At 46.1% G+C, this 20,911-nt stretch overlaps 1 protein-coding gene across 1 annotated transcript; it reads right to left on the bottom strand.

Moving 5' to 3' along the window:
* Positions 1 to 7,712: 7,712 nt before the first annotated feature.
* On the bottom strand, positions 7,713 to 13,070 carry LOC134285958 (uncharacterized). Its single transcript, XM_062847516.1, has one exon. It carries the CDS (start codon positions 13,068 to 13,070, stop codon positions 7,713 to 7,715), a length of 5,358 nt encoding a protein of 1,785 aa, XP_062703500.1.
* Between the last annotated feature and the right edge of the window lie 7,841 nt (positions 13,071 to 20,911).

The raw sequence follows: 20,911 nt of genomic DNA, 5'->3' as shown, positions 1-20,911 counted from the left end.
GCTGGGATCCCTTAAGCAATTGCAACTGTGGTTCTACCATCAATTCCTGCTAGAACTCCTCCAGAATTCTTACTGTAATACCTTCAGGAGTTCTGCTAGGGATTTCTCTAGAGATTTCTCGTGGGAATTCTCCAGGATTTTTTGTTGAGATTATTCATGGCAATATTTCTCTTCCAGAAGTTCCTCCGGTGATTTCTCCAGGAATTCTTTCAGAGATATTATCCAGGGATTTCTCCAGTAACTTCTCATGGTGATCCTCTAGGAGCTCCTCGTGGCCTACCTCCAGCAATTCCAGCTGGGATTCCTCTAGCAATTCTTCCAGTCATTCTTGCTAGGACTCCTCCAGAAATACTAACGGTGTTACTTCAGAAATTATGCGACGGATTCTTCTTAGAGTTCCTGGTTTTTTACTGGAAGCTTTTTAGGCAATCTTCCTGGAACTTTTGCAGAAATTCCTTCGGTTGTTCTTCCAGAAATTTCTCCAAGGACTCATTCAAGTTTCATTCATTCATCTTTCTCCTGAGATTTTATCCAAATATGCCTCCAGAAATTCCCCAAAGAATTCCTGCAGAAACTCCTATTGGCTTTCCTCCTAGTGATACTCACTAGGATACACATTTTCTTAAAAATCATCTGGCATCCCCATAAGCGTAACTAGGTCATAGCTCTAGGGTTGTGGTTCTTCCAGCAATTCCTCCTCCAGAAATTCTAGCTATGCTGTCTCCAGGAATTCTTCTAGTAATTCCTATACGAATTTATCCTGGCATTCTTGCTAGAATTCTACTGGGAAATTTTCCAGAGATTTCTTCAGAAATTCTTTCTGGATTCCTCCAGAATACCTTTACCGGTTCTTCCAGGGGTTTTTCTGGGTATTTCTTCAAGGATATCTTTTTATTCCCTCGGGCATTCCTTATAGGTAGGGAAAATGGAAATTCGCGATTTCGCGGAAGCTGCGAAATCCGCGCAATCGGGCTATGGCCGCGAAATTTGAAGAATTCCGCGAAATTGGGTTACATTGTTAAAATACCCTACAAATTTCCAACAATTGGGTTTTTAAATTTTGGAAAAAGTATTCATTTTTTGATTTTATACGAAAGAGCACCTTTTTCTGAGCCGCTATGATTTTTTCCAGATTTTTAGAACTTTATATTGATACCTAAAATCAATTTCAAAGAGATTTTTCGAAATCACCTTTTGACAGCGAGGCAACTGTTTGACAGTTCCGCCCAGTACAAAATGCGACGAGGGGTGATTCGACAAATCGCTCCCATACAAACTTCAAATTGATATTTAAATAGGTTCCCGGGCACCAAAATTGATGAAAATTTGGATTTCGGCTCAGTTTGGCATGCAGATTCAGAATATGGAATTACCCCAACACCGCTAAAGAAGCCAATTACAAATATTTTAGCAAAATTGACTGATAACTTTTGACAGTGTAAAGTTTTTTACGAGTTTATTGCATTTTAAATATATATTTGTTTTATACTTTTTTTAAATTTGCTACTTTTTTCAGTAAATTTATGATTACTCCTCACAAAACCAAGTAAATTTGGAGTTTTCTTCGACAATACGGTCAAACATATAGGACCGCGAAACTGCCGCGAAATTCACAATAATAGTCCGCGAAATTTAGGAAATTTTGCCGCGAATTTCCATTGTCCCTACTTATAGGGCTTCCCTAGAAGTTCCTGTATATGTAGTTTCCTCCAGAAATTCTTCCTAGGATTTCTGCTGAACTTTCTACAATGGTGCATCCCAGTATCCTCCTGAGAATACCTCTAGAGATTTTTTCAGTGTTTTTTTCCAGAAGCTCTCCAGTGATTACTCAAGCAATTTTTATCCAAGAGATTTTATCCAAGGATTCCCCCATAAATTTCTCCTAGAAGTACTCCAGGAACTCTTGACCTTCCTTCAAGAATTCCAGGTTCTTCCAGCAAATCCTCCTAGGACTTCTCCAGAACTTCTTACTGCAATACCTCCTGGAATTCTCATAGGGATTCTTCTTAGATTTTTTCCTGGGATTCCTTCAAAAACTTTTGCTTGGATTATCCAAGGTAATCTTCCTGACATCCTTCCAGAATTTCCTTCGGTGTTTTCCCCACATTTTTATTCTTGGAATTTCTGCTGTGATTATTTCAGGAATTCTTATTGTGATGCCTGCAGCAACCCTTCTTACTGTGATACCTACAGGAATTCTTCTGTATGACATTCTTGATGGGATTCTTCCGGTCTTCCTAGGATACTTCCAGAAATGCCTCTGGTGATTCTTCCAATGATTTTTTTAAAGACTCATTCAGGAATTCCTCCAGAGGTTTAACGCATGGATTACTCTGGAAATTTCTCATGGTATTCCTCCTGGAACTCCTCTTGGCCTCCCTCCAGGAATTCCAGCTCTAGGAATTCCAATAGAAATGTCAAGAGGAATCACAGCATTAGTTGAAATTTCTAGAGAAATCTTAGGAGGTAATACTAGAGAAACATCTAGTGAAATTCCATTGGAAATGCCTGGAGGAATCCTAAAAGAAGTTCCTTGAATATGTACCAGGATGAATGCATAAAGAAATCCCTGGAAGAATTGGTAGTGGTATTCTGGAGAAATTCATAGAGCAGTCCCTGAAAGAATCGCTGGAGAAATTTCTGGAGGAATCCCAGGAAGATTGCCCAAAAAATTCAAGGAAGAATTTCAGGAGAAACCCCAAGAGGAATCCCTAGGAGATTTCATGGAGGTACACCAGTTAGATTTGCTGGAAGAACCACAGGAGATATTGCTTGAGGAATTCCAGCTGGAATTCCTGGAGGTAGGCCAAAATGAGTTCCTGAAGAAATCCCTGGTTAAAATCTCTGAAGGAACTCCTGAAGGAACCGGCGGAACCTCTGGAAGAATCCCATGAAGATTGTCTTAACACCAAAAATTCCTGAAGAAATTCCAATAGAATTGACTAGATAAATCCCCAGAAGAATTCCGAGAGCTCTACCTACCTACCTAGGTATGGCAGTAGGAATTTCTAGAGAAATCCTTGGAGGGATTGCTGGAGGAATTTCTGCATTAATTTCTTGTAAAACCCCATAAGGACTGCCAGTAGAAATCCTAAGAGAAGTTCATTGAAGAAATATGGAAAGGAATCCGTGCAGGAAAGCCTACAGAAATCACTGGAAGAATAGATCTATAAAATATCAATAGAGGTATTCCAGGAGGAATCAATGGAGAAGTTTGAAGAAAGTATTTCAGATAAAAAAGAAGGTCAGATGATATTTAAAAAACCTGGTATTTTTTACTCAATTTTTTGGATAGTTTTTCTAGTCCCTAGAGTGAAATCTGTTTGAATTTCTATCAGAGAATTTGTGGAGGGTGGCTGAAAAAAAGATTCCTGGTGGTCTTCCTAAAATATGTAGAGAAGATTTTTTTGGGAGATTTTTTATGAAAAATCTACAGCTCAGTTGAGATTTGAACTCACGACACTTATACGCTATAGACAAGTGCTTATATGCTAGGGTTGTTAGTTCAAATCTCACCTGAGCTGTGTTTTTTTTTCATAATTTTACAAATATTCCATCAGTACATTGAGTTAATTGAAAAACTACATTCTTTCCATTTTTAAGTGCCCACGTGCAAAGCTACATTCACTAATGATGGTCGACGATGACGATGACTACGGTATCATTAAAGTGCGGTCATGAAAATACCTTTAACTCGCCTAGGCATTTAACTCGTGGTGGTGATGGTGGACCACAAAACGTGAGACTGGACGCGGACAGCTGGAGTCGCTGGAGTATAGTGAATCATTGGGGAATGCCATGCCAGCAATGGGTTCGGCTGAGCTGGATCCGAAAATTCAGGGCATGCTTGAGTTGAGCCTTAGCAGAATTGAGAATTATGTTGCGCCTGATGCCTCATCCACTCACTACTCGCGGCGTCTTTCGGGTGCAATGTTTCGGACGACGCGTAAACGGTGTTTATGTTGCTGCGTCCACGCGATCAAACTGATGGGAGGCTGTGCGGGAGAGCGAGAAAGGGTTTCTCGATTTCTTTTGGGAGAAACCGTTATAGATTTGCTGGATGTCTAATAAATGGATGTCCGGTTCGCGTGGCGGGGAGTGTTTTTTCGACTTTTGTTTTTGTACGAAATTCATATCTGAAACGAAACATTCTGCGTCTCCATAAGCACAACTGCGTAGTAACACTGACTGAATGCATCAAATATGCATGGCCTTTTTTCAATGTAGGTAATTTGGTTAATCGGTTCCGATTTAGTTTTTTACGCTTCGGAAGGGTGATTTTCATTCTAAATCATACTCCATGACCTTGTTGTTTTAAATATTCTGATATCAGGCTCTAATTTATGTTATGGACAAGAAACTTATCATTATATTTGCTCACTTGCAGTTCACAGTTCGTCAGTGCAATGAAAACCCAAACTTGCATCTTCATAGAGAGAAAATAGTAAAAACAACACAACCTTTCGTATTACCTTAACGCCTCCTCTGCTCTTATTGGCGTTACGTCACCACTGCAACAAAGCCTGCTTCTCAGGTTAGTGTTTTATGAGAACTTCCACTGCTGAATATTAACTAAGGAAGGAAGTTAAGGAAATTTCCTTTACGGAAAATTCCTGGACCGACATGGAATCGAACCCTCTATGTGACGTTAACCAATACATGCTTTAAAAGATACTACACCGTCTTCAACCAGAGGTTGCACAGACTGTCCGATTATTAACATTTGACAACGAACAACAAACGAAACACCGAGTAGACCAGTGAAGAATTTTTCGTTCGAACAAAAGTTTTCCACGGTTGGAGCGGGATTCGAACCCTCACTCCTTGGCACTCACAATACGCCTAAATAACTGGCGCCGCTCTAACAGTTTTTTTTTTTTATTTTTGTCAATAACCCTAATAAGATACTGCCGTCATTGGAGGTGAGAATGGGTCAAAAAAGGATACTCAAAGAATGTTTGTTAAATAACAAATACAATTGAAGTCGGAATAACTTTTTATTCGGTATGTATACTCTTCTATCTGGTAATGACAGTTTAGCAAGAAAGTATCACATTATATGAATTGCTTACTAAACTACAAATGATTGAAAATCGACCCGATCTCACCCCTTAGAGGGGGTGAGAATGGGTCAAAGTATTCGAAATCGCCTATCTATTTAAGAATATAAGGTAATTTTATTGAACATATCTAGCAAAATTTCTTAATATACAATGTATGAACATATCTAGCAAAATTTCTTAATATACAATGTATGATGAATAAAAACTTAGGTACCGTGGAGGGCCCATATTCTGCGCACCTAAGACTTTTTAAATTTCAATCAGCTGTAATAAATTCCAAATCGAACCGATTTGCCTTAATTTTTGACCGCGCATAGTTATGAGCTTTGTAAATCAGAGAAAAATATAATTCATATACTAAACACTCAATTTATATGTAAAATCATGAAAATTCTAAAGTATGTCTTTGTTCCTAATTCTGCGCACCCTTTTTGGAATGTTCCTTATTCTGCGCACTAATGTTCCTAATTCTGCGCACATGGGAAAAACTCTAGAAAGATAACATGATTCATAGATGAAATACAATTGAATTCTTCGTGTTCAACTTTTATACGACAATACGACCATATTGGAACATTGCATGTCCCCAACATTGATACTACCTACTTTTATTACTAAGCAAAGGGAATTTCAATCATGATACACAAAAGGTTTTGGAGGATTATCGAATACTACTATGTAAAGCTTTTTAGTTATCCGCATATGTACATAGTAAAATTTACTTTCATTTCTAAAGGCAATATAAAATTTTTCGCCATGACAAGGTGGCACAATCTTTGTTTGCAAACTGAGACTTCTTTCTTTTCCAATTCCAAGGTATCCTCTGTTTAAGAAAATTCCATGTAAATTCACATCATATGTCGCATTTGACGAATGCTTGCGTGAATACATAAAATTTATCCCGAGGTTGATAGCAAATGTGTTTTTTTTTTTCTAAACCATAAGGGGGATAATCTGCTCAACAGACACCCTAACAGAAGGTTAGGGTAGTGTAGGTCTGACAGGCCGTCTTCTACAACAAAAGTAAAATCCAGGACTACTCTCTCCTCGTACCCACTAAACCATTCCTATGGTCGCCAAACCCTACGTCTCTCCGGAACCACCAAGAAGGTATTGCTTCAGAGAGGGGCTAGTGCACATCGCACCCACAAGGTTAGCTGCGTAGCCTGCAGCAACGAACATCGATGACTCGCTTTGGAGAGTCCATCACGGTAGCATGCTGGCGCTTAGCCAGTTTCCCGAGTGGTCCTCGCCACTCCCTTTGTCCTCGGAAGGCGGGCAGGGTCAACCCCGCCCGCGCCCTACTGCTGAGCGGACATCAAGAACTGATGCCCACGTGCAACCCGATCTGATCTGCCCGTAAGGAAGGGTATCACTACCCTTCAGGCCCTATCAGATGCACCCGTAGGTTGCAGACAGCAGGATCTCACCTACCCCGACCCTTGCCGGGGACCCCTTTCCAACCGCGGGCTCGGATCCAACCCAGTAGACCGACGCCACGACAGCACCGCTACCGGGACTTCCTCTCCGCGGCCACTTAATCGTTGTAAGGGTCGATCTCGACCGCAGGGCACCGGTATGACCTACGAAGCCGACTCCGAACCCCTGGACCACCTCTTGTACTGCATCTGGACTAGCCATTCTCCGAGTCCACGCGCCACCTCCTCTGTAGCTCCCAGACGATGTGGGTAATAGCCGTTGAAACGGCGTTCCAGCCAAACTCATCCCTACACATCCTCTGGACCAAGTTGTCCGGAGTTGTGTCCTCCCCGCATGTGGCAAGCATGCGGTCACGCATTGTGCGAAAACGCGGGCACACGAACAAAACGTGTTCCGCAGTTTCCTCTAAACCATTGCACACTGGGCATTCGGGAGAATCCGCTTGCCCGAAACGGTGTAGATACTGTCGGAAGCAACCATGGCTTGTAAGGACCTGTGTCAGGTGGAATGTGACTTCCTATTGTGCGCCTATTAATCCAACTATCTACCCTCGGTATCAACCTATAGGTCCACCTTCCTTTGGTGGAACTGTCCCACGCGCGCTGCCATTTGACCATAGAGGCCATCCTGACAGTCCTGCGTATGCCTCTTGTGCCGCGCATTTCGAAGCACTCCATGTCCTCACTGATAAGAATGCTGATAGGCACCATACCAGTAATGACGCAGAGAGCGTCGTGTGACACGGTACGGTACGCGCTCGCAACCCTCAGGCACATAAGCCTGTAAGTACTTTCCAGCTTCCGTCGGTAGCATTTAGTACTTAGCGCGGTGCCCCACGCCGGGCCGCCATACCTAAGTATGGATGTAGCAACACTAGCCAGAAGCTTGCGCTTACTGGCGTACACCGCAGAGCTATTGGACATCATCCGGGACAGTGCCGCAATAGCTGTGGAGGCTTTTTTACAGGCATAATCGACGTGGCTACCGAAGGTAAGTGGTCATCAGATTCAGCGGACTGTATAAGAAACTTCGGTTTCGCGACGAAATAAAACGCGTGCTTTCGCTTTAACGTCGATACACTGTTGGAAATGTCACACAGAAGGTGCGCTGCAACATAGTGGAGCATAAAAAAGAACAAGGTTTAGTATTCACAGGTTCGGACAATTAATTCAAGGTTTATACATCCTCCCCCGCATTGAAATGGTTATTTCAATGGTCCAGCTTCTGCTCCTCCTGATCCATTGGAAGAAGAGAAATCTCGGTGACGCCTCGTTTGCATTCACCCCTGGTGGTACGCAGAGTTACGACCCTGGTGATGTTGTCGCTACCCGGATGAGTCTCGATGATTCTGCCGAGTTGCCATTGCATCGGCAGAGCATTGGGATCATTGATGAGCACTAAGGCACCAGGTTTGATTTGGGTTGTCTTGAACCATTTCTGGCGGTTCTGCAACTCCGGCAGATATTCGGCAAGCCATCTTTTCCAGAAATGTTGTTGAGTGGCCTGCACTAGTTGCCACCGTGTCAACGTCGAGAGCTTCATACTGGTATACGATGGCTCGGGGATTGACTGCATTTGCCGTCCAACCAGGAAATGTGCTGGGGTTACGGCGGTCAAGTCGTTGGGGTCATCGGAGCATGGCGTGAGTGGTCGTGAGTTGAGCACCGATTCAATCTGAACAAGTACTGTGCTCATTTCTTCGAACGTTAACTTCTGGTTTCCGACTACTCTTTTCAGGTGGTGTTTTACGGATTTTACCCCGGACTCCCAAATCCCACCAAAGTGGGGACTCCTTGGTGGGATGAAACTCCACGAAATCGATCGGCTTCCGCAGAACTCCGTCAGCTGCTTGATGTGATGTTCGTCAGCTAAAAGTTTGCCCAGCTGTTCCAACTCGGCTTCAGCCCCGACAAAATTCGTCGCATTGTCGGAATAGATCTTGCTGACAGGTCCTCGTCGTCCAGTGAACCGCCTCAAGGTTGCAAGGAAGGCTTCGGTCGTGAGGCTTGACACCAGTTCAAGGTGGATGGCGCGCGTACTGAGACAAACAAAGAGACATACGTACCCTTTCGTGATCATCGGTTTGCGTGCCTGGGTGAGCGACTTGATCAAAAAAGGTCCCGCATAATCGATGCCGGTGTGGAAGAAAGCTGGTGACGGCTGGACACGATAGGATGGGAGATCGCCCATCAACTGCGTCGTCTTCATCGGATTTGCTCGGAAGCACGGAATACATTGCCTGATCACCTTCCGAATGGTGTTCTTAGCCTGCAATGGCCAGAACCGCTGTCGTACGATGGCAAGCAACGCCTTTTGTCCTGCGTGAAGGTTACTCTGATGCTCATGGCGGATCAGCAGTTCGGTGAAGGGATGGTTTGGTGGTAGCAACATTTGGTGGCGACTATCATACGGAATGAAAGCCTTCTTGACACGACCACCAACTCGCAGAATCCCGTCAACAGGATCGATGAACGGGTGGAGACTCCGTAGCCGATGTGTACCGCCTTCCTTCAATGCGCGCAGTTCCGGTTGGAATGCCTCCTCTTGCACGCATCGCACTATCAGCTTCAAGGCTTCGTCTCGTTCGTAGGCTGTTGGCGGACCCTTTGTCAACATCTCCCGTCCCGAAAGCACATAGTGGGCGAATCGAACCACCAGGCTCATACAACGCTGTAGTCGAGTGAACGTACCGATTCGATCAAATACTGGTAATCTTGCTGGCAGTTTGGCGAGAACAAGGCACGTTCGTATTTCAGGGAGGTCACTATCGTTCAGAGGAGACGGCTGTTCCAGTTGCACTACTTGTTGGTTCAGCACATCGGGTCCATCCCACCAAATAGACCGGTGGATCAGGTGCTGAGGCATCTCACCCCTCGATATCATATCGGCAGGGTTATCATACGTTGGAATGTACCGCCACTGGAATTCGTTGGTGAGCTTCTGAATTTCGATGACTCTGTTCGCTACGAATAGCTGTAGATCGGCAGGCGATTTTCGGATCCAGCAAAGCACAATTTGCGAATCACTCCACAGCGTCACACGATCGAATCTTGTGTCGACCGAGTTGAGTACCTTCGTTACTTCTCGAGATAAAAGCAACGCGGCAAGAAGCTCGGCTCTTGGCGTTGTGATTGGTTTCATCTTACCTGTCTTTTTCGGCAGAATCCTCGACTTACTGCAGATAAGGTTCATCTTGACGGCACCATCGGGGAGTACGAGACGCGTATACAGGCACGTCCCATAGGCTTGATCTGATGCGTCAGCAAACCCGTGGAGTTCCACGAGATTCATTCCATCGCTGAGTATCCACCTTGGAATTTCCAAGTCGTTCAATGCTGGCAGTTGAGTCCGGAAGGCACGCCACTTCTCGGCAATGGCGTCAGGAATGGGATCGTCCCACCCAAGGTTGAGAAGGCCGACTTCTCTGAAGATCAGTTTCGCTGTAGTGACCACTGGTCCAGCAAGTCCCAGTGGATCGAAAAACTTTGCAATTTCACTCAGCACTCCCTTGCGAGTCACCGACCGGCAAGCTTCTTCAGGTGGTTGGACGCGGAACGAAAACCAGTCTTGCGAAGCATTCCACACCACTCCGAGAGTTTTTACAACCGCCTTATCAGCAGCATCTCCAACGTCGAAAGTAGTACCCCAGAGGTTCTTCGGGATTTCCTCTAGGATGGCTGGTTCGTTTGAGCACCACTTATGTGCGTCGAATCCACCGCTATGCAGTAATTGCAGCAGCTGCCGACACAACAACTGCGCCTCCTCGATTGTGCGCGCCCCGCAGAGGGCGTCATAGATGTAGAAAGACTTTTTGAGTACGGGTGCAGCTATCGGGTAATCCTCCATCGAATCATCGGCCAACTGGGAGAGTGCCATCGTGGCGTGAAACGGCGACGAAGCCAAGCCGTAGGTCACCGTGCGTAATTCAAAAGTCTTCAGGGGTTTCGATCGATCATCCCGCCATAGTATACGCTGGAAAGGTGCATCTTCAGCGTGCATCATCACTTGGCGAAACATCTTCGGTATATCGGCTGTGAAGACGAACCGATAGCACCGGAAGTTCAGCAGGATCGACACCAAATCGTTTTGCATGATTGGGCCAATCTTCAGCGTGTCGTTGATGGAGGTTCCAGTGGACGTTTTTGCAGAACCGTCAAAAACGACCCGCAGTTTTGTCGTTGCACTGCTCGGCCGCAATACGCAGTGGTGCGGCAAATAGTACGATGATCCGACCTTCTCGTTCGGGTTGGCCTGTATTTCGCACATGTGTCCGAGCCGCTCGTACTCGTGGATGAACTCGGAATATTCTGCCTTCAGCTCGGGTCTCTGATCCAGGCGACGTTCGAGCATCAGGAACCGCCGGGTAGCCATTTGCAGCGATTCGCCTAGTTCTGTCTTTCTTTCGTTGAATGGAAGTCGAACTTGGAACCTTCCATCGGACATTCGTTGAAAGGTGCTCCGGAAGTGCTGGATGCACTCATCGGTACTCGCAGTAGAGTTTCGGCGTAGATCTTCAGCACCTTCAATCTCCCAGAATCGTTTCAGCAAATCGCCCAGGTCGTCTCGCTGGACAACGTTGCAGAATGTGCGTGCGATGACGGGTATTTGATCCGAAATCACGCCACCAATCACCCATCCTAGTTCGGTGCTTCTGAGCGAAGGAAGGTTCTCCGCAAGGGTGATTTTTTCCGCGTTGATGAGGTCCCAGAAGATTTCTGCTCCCAGCAACATATCAATCCGACCTCGCTTGTTGAAGTTGGGGTCGGCGAGCTCCACATGGACTGGGAGGTTCCAGTTCGTCACATCGATCGCTTTCTCCGGCATATCACTTGTGATCTTCGGCGCTACCAGCAGTTCGAGCTCGGTCGAGTAGCTGGTGACGCGAGACTTGACCGTCGTGCGGACGACGTTGTGGATTCGTGTTGTACCTCCATTCAAACCGCTAACTTGATAGTCGGCACGGTGCTTCTTGATCGCCAGCTGCGTGGCGAATCGTTCCGTCACAAAGTGATTCTGGGAGCATGAATCGATGAGGGTTCGGCACGGGTGCAAGACGTTGCCATAGCCGTTGACCATCACTACAGCGGTTGTCAAAAGCGTCTGCCTTGTCGGACGATCCGATGACACACACAGAACGACGTTCTGATTCTTTGTTGCTGCCTCAACCGGAGCGGCACTGGCAGCTGAGGACTCAGCTCGGGAACAGCCTTCACTTGCTGCCTGCTTCGTTGCTGACGGATGCACAATATCTTCCTTCTTGTTCTCCTCCTGATGCAGGAGCGTGTGGTGCTTCCTGCTGCACTTCCGGCACGTACTAGAGGAGGAGCATTCGGTGGTACGATGCCCCTTTCCAAGGCAGTTGAAACAAGCACCAGACTTCCGAAGCAAGCTGTACTTGTCGCTGACACTCTTCTTCTTGAATTCTTCGCACTTATAGAGTTCGTGGGAGTTGTTGCACACTGTACACTGTAGTTCATTCGCTGACACTAGAGTCTTCGATTTTGTTACCGGGCGTACCGGTTTCGGATTCTCCACTTTAGCACTGTTTGTTTCCACTTTTTCCATTATTCGGCACCGCAGCTTCAGGAACTCGATGGTATCCGCATACGATGACAGCTCCCCCGGGTCCTGCTTCGTTTCCCACACTTTGCGTGTGTCCCGATCCATCTTCGATGCCAACTGGTTAATCAGCATTTGCTCCCCCAAGCCATCCACTTCGAGTTCCAGGTTTTCGAGTGCCTGAACATTCTTGACGCAGGTGTCAACCAGTTTCCGTAGTTCAGTGGAGCTATCCTTGGAGATTTTCGGCAGTGAGAAGATCGCCTCGATATGCTTGTCGATTATCAAGCGCTTGTCTTCGAATCGGTCGGTTAGAATCGCCCAAGCAGCCTCGTAGTCGCCGTTGTTAATAATATCCTGGTCGATCACTCCCGCTGCTTTACCGACGAGGGCGTTCCGGAGATGGTATAGCTTGATTGCGGGTGATTCCGTCGCGTACCGTGCCATCACGTTCTGAAACATGGACTTGAAGGAGTACCATGCTTCGTACGTTCCATCGAACGTAGGCAACGGAACGGTCAATGGAGGGATGAAGTGTTGGGGGGCAATGACAGGAGCAACAGGAGCAATCGCATTTCCAGCTACTAGGGGTGCCGGAGGAAGTAGCTCCGGTTTCGGCATCGCTTCTTCCAGCAGGGTGCTCAGCTGGATCGTGAGCTCATTATAAAGAGCTTCGAACTCCACATAGCGGTCTTCTTGCTCTCGTCGTCGTTCATCAGAGAGGGGAAGGGCGTATATTTGATTTTGGAATGCGTTGTATTCACTGTAGCAGTTCTCGACAGTCTTCACGTGCAGCTTCAGAAAGTGCACGTTTCTAATGTTCGCATTCGGAACCGCGGCACTATGTACGATCGCATTCTTCACTCGCGTTAATTTTCCTTTCACCGCCCCTCTCTGATGAACGAGAGCTTTGAGCGCTTCTTCCATCACTCGCGATTCTTCTTTTCTTCGTTGCACAGAAAGTTGATCACTGATAGACTGCACGGCAGCAGCTCCGTTATCTTCCATTCAGCAAGCGTTTCGAACACGTCCAATCATGTTCGTCACTGGGAGCGCGTTCACTGCGAGCTCGTCGGCAGCACACACGCACACTCGACCGACGCAACGCCCCGACCGAATGTTCACAATTTTCGGATTAGAATCGAGATTTTCCCGGTGGAAAACCCCGTCGATGTTCGATTCCGGCCGTTCCGCGGAACTATCCGGCTCCTAAAGGACCAAAAAGATGGTCATCAGATTCAGCGGACTGTATAAGAAACTTCGGTTTCGCGACGAAATAAAACGCGTGCTTTCGCTTTAACGTCGATACACATTTTGTTTTATTAACTCAAGGAAATGTCACACAGAAGGTGCGCTGCAACATAGTGCACGCAGAAAAATGGCGCTTGTTTAAAACAATAAAACGCATGGTTGATTTTCAAACTGAGAATTTACTTATTCCAAAGTTATATTTAATTGTTTTCATTTAGAGTTTATCGATAAAAACAACCGATTACCATCATTTCATATAATGTCAAAAATTTCATTTGTTTCAACAAAATAAAAACCATAAACATGGTCCGAAAGCACTCACACACATATAAAATGCTTACCCCAACATCGCCACAACGAAGAAGGTGCAGCAAATCCATCACGCCAACTTCCAAGTGCAGCTTTGGTCGTGATGGATAACGCGCTGGTACTCACGACAGCATCCACAAAAAGTTGATCGGCTTCGCCTTTTTTGTCTTTTTTTTAGTCGTTCTCCTCTCCATCCGCTCACCGACGGTCTAAAAATAGATTTCCGAGCTGCCGCAGGAGCTGCCGTCACCAACACAATCACATTCCGGCTTTGTTAGTCACAAAAGTGCAGCCGTTTAAAACAATCTGTTATTTTATGTTGAAACTACCAAATCTGTGTTTGTTCTAACAAACTGTGAAAAATTTCGTCAAATGAAAACATTTGTATTATCAAACAATGCAACAGTTCAGTTTAAACTAGAAATCAATTTGTCGCTATAGTAAACTGAAAAATCGGTTGATTTGAACTAGAATTCAATTATGTTTACAATTTATTTTTCTGCGTGTGGAGCATAAAAAAGAACAAGGTTTAGTATTCACAGGTTCGGACAATTAATTCAAGGTTTATACAGTAAGCTTATCGTCGATCATCACGCCCAAGTGTTTGACGGAGCGCTTTGACAGGATAGTACAGTCTCCTACACTGATCTCCGTCTGCTGCTCCGACTTCAGGTTGTTAACAACCGTCACCTCTGTCTTGTGGTGAGCCAGCTCCAGTTTCCTGGACCGCATCCACGCCTCCACAACCTTGATCGAGTGGTTGGTAGTCAACTTTACCTCCTCGATCGTTTCACCGTAGACTTCGAGCGTAATGTCGTCGGCAAATCCGACAATCACCACTCCTACTGGATACTCTAACCTCAACACCTCGTCGTACATGACATTCCATAACACCGGACCCAGGATGGAACCTTGCGGGACTCCTGAGGTTATGTGAAAGCACTTCCGACCCACCTCCGTGTCGTAGACTAGTACACGATTCTGAAAGTAACTTCCGAGAATCTTGTACAGGTACTCCGGTCCAGACGCAAGAGCGCATCGGCAATAGCAGACCAGCTGGCGCTATTAAACGCATTCCTTACATCCAGAGTCACTACCGCGCAAAAGCGAATTCCCCTCCTTTTAGGCTCGAGTGCTTTCTCGGCGGTTTTTGTAACCGACAAGATAGCGTCTACGGTGGACCTCCCCTTCCGGAAGCCGTACTGGTTACTCGAAAGACCATTTCCGCCCTCGGTGAATCGCAACATTCTATTGAGGATGATCTTTTCGAGCACCTTCCCCACCGTGTCAATCAAGCATATTGGTCTATATGCCGACGGGTCTCCGGGTGGTTTCCCCGCCTTTGGCAATAGTACCAGGCTCTGCCTCTTCCAAGCTTCTGGGAAAACTCCCTCGTCCAGGCATTTCTGCATAGCAGACCTGAACATCTCGGGAGCCTCTGCAATAGCTACTTTTAAGGCCAAGTTCGGAACTCCGTCCGGACCTGGGGCCTTACCTACGCTAAGGGACTTAGCTATCCCCGCAAGTTCCACATCGGTGACCCTCTCCTCATCGCCAGCCCCAGTCCCCGGCTGTCCTACGAAAGGAGGCCAAGGACTAGGATCATGACGCGGAAAAAGTCCTCCAATGATCCCCTCCAACATCTCTGGAGATTGCTCTGTAGGAGCCATCACACCTCTCGTCTTGGCCATAACGATCCTGTAGGCGTCACCCCACGGGTTCGTATTGGCACTCTGACAGAGACCCTCAAAGCAGGCCTTTTTGCTTGCTCTTATCTCGGTCTTAAGCGCGGCTTTTGCAGCGGCGAACACCACCCGCCGTTCGTTTCGCTCTTCCTCTGATCGTGCTCGCTGCATCCGCCGCCTAGCCCGTAGGCAGGCGCGGCGCAGGTCCGCAATCGCGTCGGTCCACCAGTAAGCCGGTGGCCTCCCATTTCTAGGGTGCACTCGCCTAGACATGGTCGCATCACACGCACGTGAGAGCACCGCTACCAGCTCGTCGCCGTCTAAACCGATTAAGTTTCGCTCACGGCGGAGCGCCTCCCTAAATACCCCTTCGTCGAAGTATGATGTCTTCCACCTGCGAGGGCTTGGCCTTGGCCTAGCCGCCTCTTCTTCTATCCGCTGTCTGCTGTTATTGTAGTCGATACTGTAGCGAACTGCCAGGTGGTCGCTGTGAGTGTAGCCATCATCTACTCTCCAGTTCGAACTACTTGTTAGGCCAGGACTACAAAAGGTCACGTCAATAATTGACTCCGCTCCGTTTCGACTAAAGGTACTCTTGGTACCGACATTAGCCAAGTCGACATCTAAGATGGCCAGTGTTTCTAGCAGGATCTGACCCCGCTGGTTCGTGAAACGGCTTCCCCATTCCACGGCCCAGGCATTTAAGTCGCCCGCTATTACCACCGGCCTTCGCCCTGTTAGCACGGTCGTTAAGCGGTCCAGCATTTGCGTGAACTGCTCGATCGGCCACCGCGGAGGCGCATAACAGCTACAGAAGAAGACCCCGTTTACTTTGGCGACCACGAAGCCCTCATAGGTAGTAGACACCAACTCCTGAACGGGGTATTTACCCGTCGTCCATATCGCCGCCATTTTTCTGGTCCCATCCGCGACCCAGTTGCCGTTGCCGGCGGGTACTCGGTATGGATCCGATATGATGGCGATATCCGTCTCCCACTCAGAAACTGCCTGACAAAGCAGTTGCTGAGCCGCATCACAGTGGTTCAGGTTCAGCTGCGTTACCTGCACTGTGATTTGTTGTTCACTGCGGCTTTCTTGAAGGCCGGGCACCTTGGACCACCCATCGGATGTCTGTTGTTCGAGGATTTCCCGGTACAGATCATGCAGATGGGCGGACTCGTGCAGCTTTGGGCCTTATGACCTTCAGCGCCGCATCGCCTGCACAGTTTGCGCCTGTCGGGGCCTTTGCAGTCCCACGACTTGTGTCCTGGTTCCAGACACCTGAAGCAAACCTCTGGTGGCTCGTGGAATGTCAGGTGACATACACACCAACCCACCTTTATGCTCCCTACTTTAACGGACTTTTTGACGTCCGCCACAGGTAGCTGAACCAAAGCTATCTGTGTCCCTGCTGGCCCTTTCCGTAGCTTAACGGCTGCGGCGGCCACCTGCACATCGCACTGTTGCCGCAGTGCCGTGACGAGCTCTTCCACTTCGGTGATCTCATCGATGTCCTTGACCTTCAGAGTCGCCTCATGTGTCAGAGCCCTCACCTGCACACCCTCACCAAGGACCTCTTCTGCCAGCCTCTTATAGGCGGCGCCCTTGTGCTCCTTCTGGCGCTTCAGCTCCAGGATCATCTCGCCCGTACGAGTACGTCTAATACTGCGTACGTCGGCTCCAAGACCCTCAAGCTTGGCGTCGCTTCGCATCATCTTCAAGACGTCCGAGTAATGGACTGTTCCGTCTTGATGACGATAGCGTCGCCTTTCTCGCGCTTGGCACCTGCCCTCCTACGCCTTGGCTTGGCGTCCTGCGCTACTACCTGCGGATTCGCCTTCTTCTTCCTCTTCCGCTCTACCTTCGTCCAAGGGGGGTCCTCCCCTTGGATCGCCCTACTCTGTGGCTGTTGAGGGCCCACTAGCGGTCGCAACCCCTTGTTCCCATCGTTCCGGGACGGGTCAGCCTTTTCAGGCCCACCCTTCCCAGCTTTCCGGGAACCCTGGCTGGGGTCCGACCTTCCGGCATTATTACCGACTTTCGGGGTAATGATTCGCCTGGCCTTGCGGGCACCGCCAGACAGCTCCTCGCCTGACGGTTGCCTCGCCCGCTTCTGCGATTGCTTGCCCCGTTTGTCGCGAGCAGTCGCTTCCGCCTTATTCGGACTTCCTGCGAAGGAGAAGGCCTCCGTTTGGGTAAACTTCGGTACTTTCTCGTTTGCAGGCTCCGCTGCTGCAGCAGTCAGCAACGCGAGTGCCGCGTGCTCCTGCTTGGCATCGTCGATCGACGCCCTAAGTCGAAGCAAGGCCGTTTTCAGGTCCTTGCTTATGTTCGACTTAGTGGACGCAAAGTCGATGATTTTGCCAAGCTGCTGCTCAGCCACCTCTATTGCGGACCGTCCTTTGGATCCTCGGTTGACGGCCCTCAACAACCACGCTCCGTCCATAACCTCCACCGGCTGGCTTGCCGGGAAGTGGACTGGAGCACCTACGCTTGAGCTGCGTACGCAACTCCCAGCGCCTATCTCCTCACTTCTCCTTGTCGGAGATCTCATCAACCCGCTTCTTGCGAAGGGGTTGATCCCACCACTATTTCCACCTAGATTCTGATTTTTATTTGACTTCATGATTAAATCCCACGAGTAGCACGGGAAAGAATGTCCACCACGCCAGAGCCCTGCATTAACGCGGTAAGGGACAGCTTACTGTGGGGGGTGCCCAGGTACCCCACAGGCTCCGTTAAAGATCGAGCATCTTTTTCACCCCCTCGATCACTCATTCCTCAGCACGGGTCGCTTGACACCTTGAATTGGGGTTAGTAGTCCTATTCTTAGCCGGCGACTACGCGGCTGACTCGCAAACTTAGTGTTGAAATGTCTTTGCAGAATTAGGACCACCATTCAATACCGGTTCCTAATTCTGCGCACCTAAGAAGAACAAGAAGATTAAGAAAACAAGAAGAATTCTTCTTTTGCCTGACCTTTTGCCTGACCCAATCTCACCCCCATTCTTAATATTTAGACATTGGGTCGAAAATATTGAATTTTTAAATAAAAAGAGCAATGACAGCCCGCGTTTTTCATTGCATCAACCAGGTGATACCTACAGCTAACCACTTATAAGAAACTTTATGGTTAGGTACTCGTGTGAAACATTACGATGGAGAAATTTTTTCAGAGTGACCATTCACCAGTAGTTTCATCATATAAGTTTAGCCATAAATTTAACAAAAAGCCATTATTGCTAAACATCTTATTCTGCATCATGACGTGTAAAAACATCTCCTCTTTGAAATAATATAAAGTTTTCAATATAAATTAGCGATAGTTGATGAGCTATTTCAAATTGTATGTTTCTCCGTTTTGACCCAATCTCACCCCCGAGACCCATTGTCACCCCCATCGACGGTACCTAAAGCTGAAGACAAACACTGACAACCTTTAAAAGTTACAAAGGTTGCTAAATTGCATGTTTCAACCCGTTTACACCCAAGATGTCTCACAATTTCAATCTTCAAATCTGTTATCAATCGTATAGTTCCAATAAAAATAAATTTGATTTCACGGTAAAATTAGACAAATCTTCAATGTAGATCCTCAATATCTGGTATTTTTCCGAGTTCTATCTCAGCAAAACTTTTATGTAAACATTACACGGTACCCTCAGATCCGTATAGATACAAGCCAGTTGACCAACTAGCAGCTGTGTATCAGTGGTCAAAATTTGGGCTATTCTGCACGCAGTTAACTTACAATTATTGTAAAGATTCTAGAAAAAGATATATTTATGCGATAGCTATCTTTGAGCTGTTATATCTCCGGATTCAATGAACCGAATGCAATGAAATTTTGAACATTTATGACTTATATGAGCTATGAAAAACTTTTGACTTAACTTAAAATTTTTAACACAGAAGAAAATTATAACGATTAGATTATTTTTCTAATACACCACCAAATTATCCAAAATTTCAACATCATTTCAAAATTCAAGATGTTAACTATAGTTCGTTGAAATTTCCTCTAATAGGACAGATCGGTGAAGTACTAGATTTGTAGTAATGAGCTGAATTTTAGTATGGTGAGAAGGTCAATTCTCCGTTTCTGCAATGAAATGGTGCAAAAAGCGTGGGTATTATGATTTCTTGCCTAATTTGATGCTGTTTGAGCAAAACTTTGGGCAACAGTGTTGTTGTTTTCTCCATTTCTTGCAACATAAACAACATAGTTATCCAAAGTTTTGCTCAAACAGCATCAAATTAGGCAAGGAATCATAATACCCACGCTTTTTGCACCATTTCTGCATTAACATGTCTAAAGGGTCTAACTCGTTTTGTAAACAAACATTGTTTCTGTCGCTGTAGGGTCTATCTCGATCCACCCACGCATCTGGGGGCCGTTATCAGAAAGAGCGAAGTTAGATCTTTCTGATAACGGCCCCCAGATGCGTGGGTGGATCGAGATAGACCCTACAGCGACAGAAACAATGTTTGTTTACAAAACGAGTTAGACCCTTTAGACATGTTAATGCAGATTTCTTTGCAGAAACGGAGAATGGACCTTCTCACCATACTAAAATTCAGCTCATTACTACAAATCTAGTACTACACCGAACGTGCCCCATTGGCTTGAACATGAATATGTTTTGAAGGAAAAAGAACATCATAGCTGGAAATAAATTGTAATTAGTAATGGGAAGCATATTTTGAAAAGACCAATTTACTGAAAAATCGTAAAATAAATGAAATCGCTTTAACTTTTTCTGTTATGAACAATTTATAGTTTAGTAAAACGGTCATAGGTGGTCAAAATGTTATTGCATTCGGAGACATACCTAACAGCTCAAAGTTATCTATGGAAAATTTATAACTTTTTCTAGAATTTTTATAATTTCATGCAAATTAGCCCGATTTTTCCAAATTTTAACCACTGATACACAACTAGTTGGTCAACTTACTGTAAAAAAGAGAATATTTGATGCACTTTTCGAGAAAATTTACAGCTAGTTGAACATTTTTTGGAAAGTGAAAATTTTGCCTGTCCCGATTATTTTTAGATTTTTTTTTTTCTAAAAAAACACAACAAATTTTGCCAGGTATTTCTCTAAGAGCTCATTTCAGTATTATCACATAATTTTACCAAATAACACGCTAGGTTAAATGGCTAAATTTTGTTATTTAGATTCATGGAATACAAAAACAACATGCCAAATTTTCTGGATCTGCCAGAATCGGTTCCTGTAGGGAAAAGAAGGACTTTCTAGAAACATATGCTGCTACAGAGTGTAATACCTCAAAATTCGCGAGTTATCACTAGTATTTAATTCAAACAAACGTTATGGTAAGAGCAAAAAACCTCAGATTTCTTTATGAATCCCTCCAGAGACACCTTTACCAGGTATTTCTTCAGGAATTTCTCCAGGAATTGCTCAAGCGACTTCTACAGGAGTTTCTTTTTTTCTTCTTCTTCTTCGTGAATTCCTCCCCAACCCCACTGGGATTTCTTCCTGGTATTCATCCATGAATTCCTCAACAGATTTCTCTGAGAATTGCTGCAAGGATTCCTCTGAAAATTCCTTCAAAGATTTCTTCAGGAAACCCTGCAGG

The sequence above is a fragment of the Aedes albopictus genome, chromosome 2 (assembly GCF_035046485.1).
Source record: "Aedes albopictus strain Foshan chromosome 2, AalbF5, whole genome shotgun sequence".
NCBI lineage: Eukaryota > Metazoa > Arthropoda > Insecta > Diptera > Culicidae > Aedes > Aedes albopictus.
Note: the sequence above shows the minus strand (reverse complement) of the source record. Positions and strands in the feature narration are given on the sequence as shown.

Excerpts from the sequence above, each read along its gene's own strand:
- LOC134285958 (XM_062847516.1), bottom strand. The coding sequence starts at position 13,070 with ATGGAAGATAACGGAGCTGCTGCCGTGCAGTCTATCAGTGATCAACTT.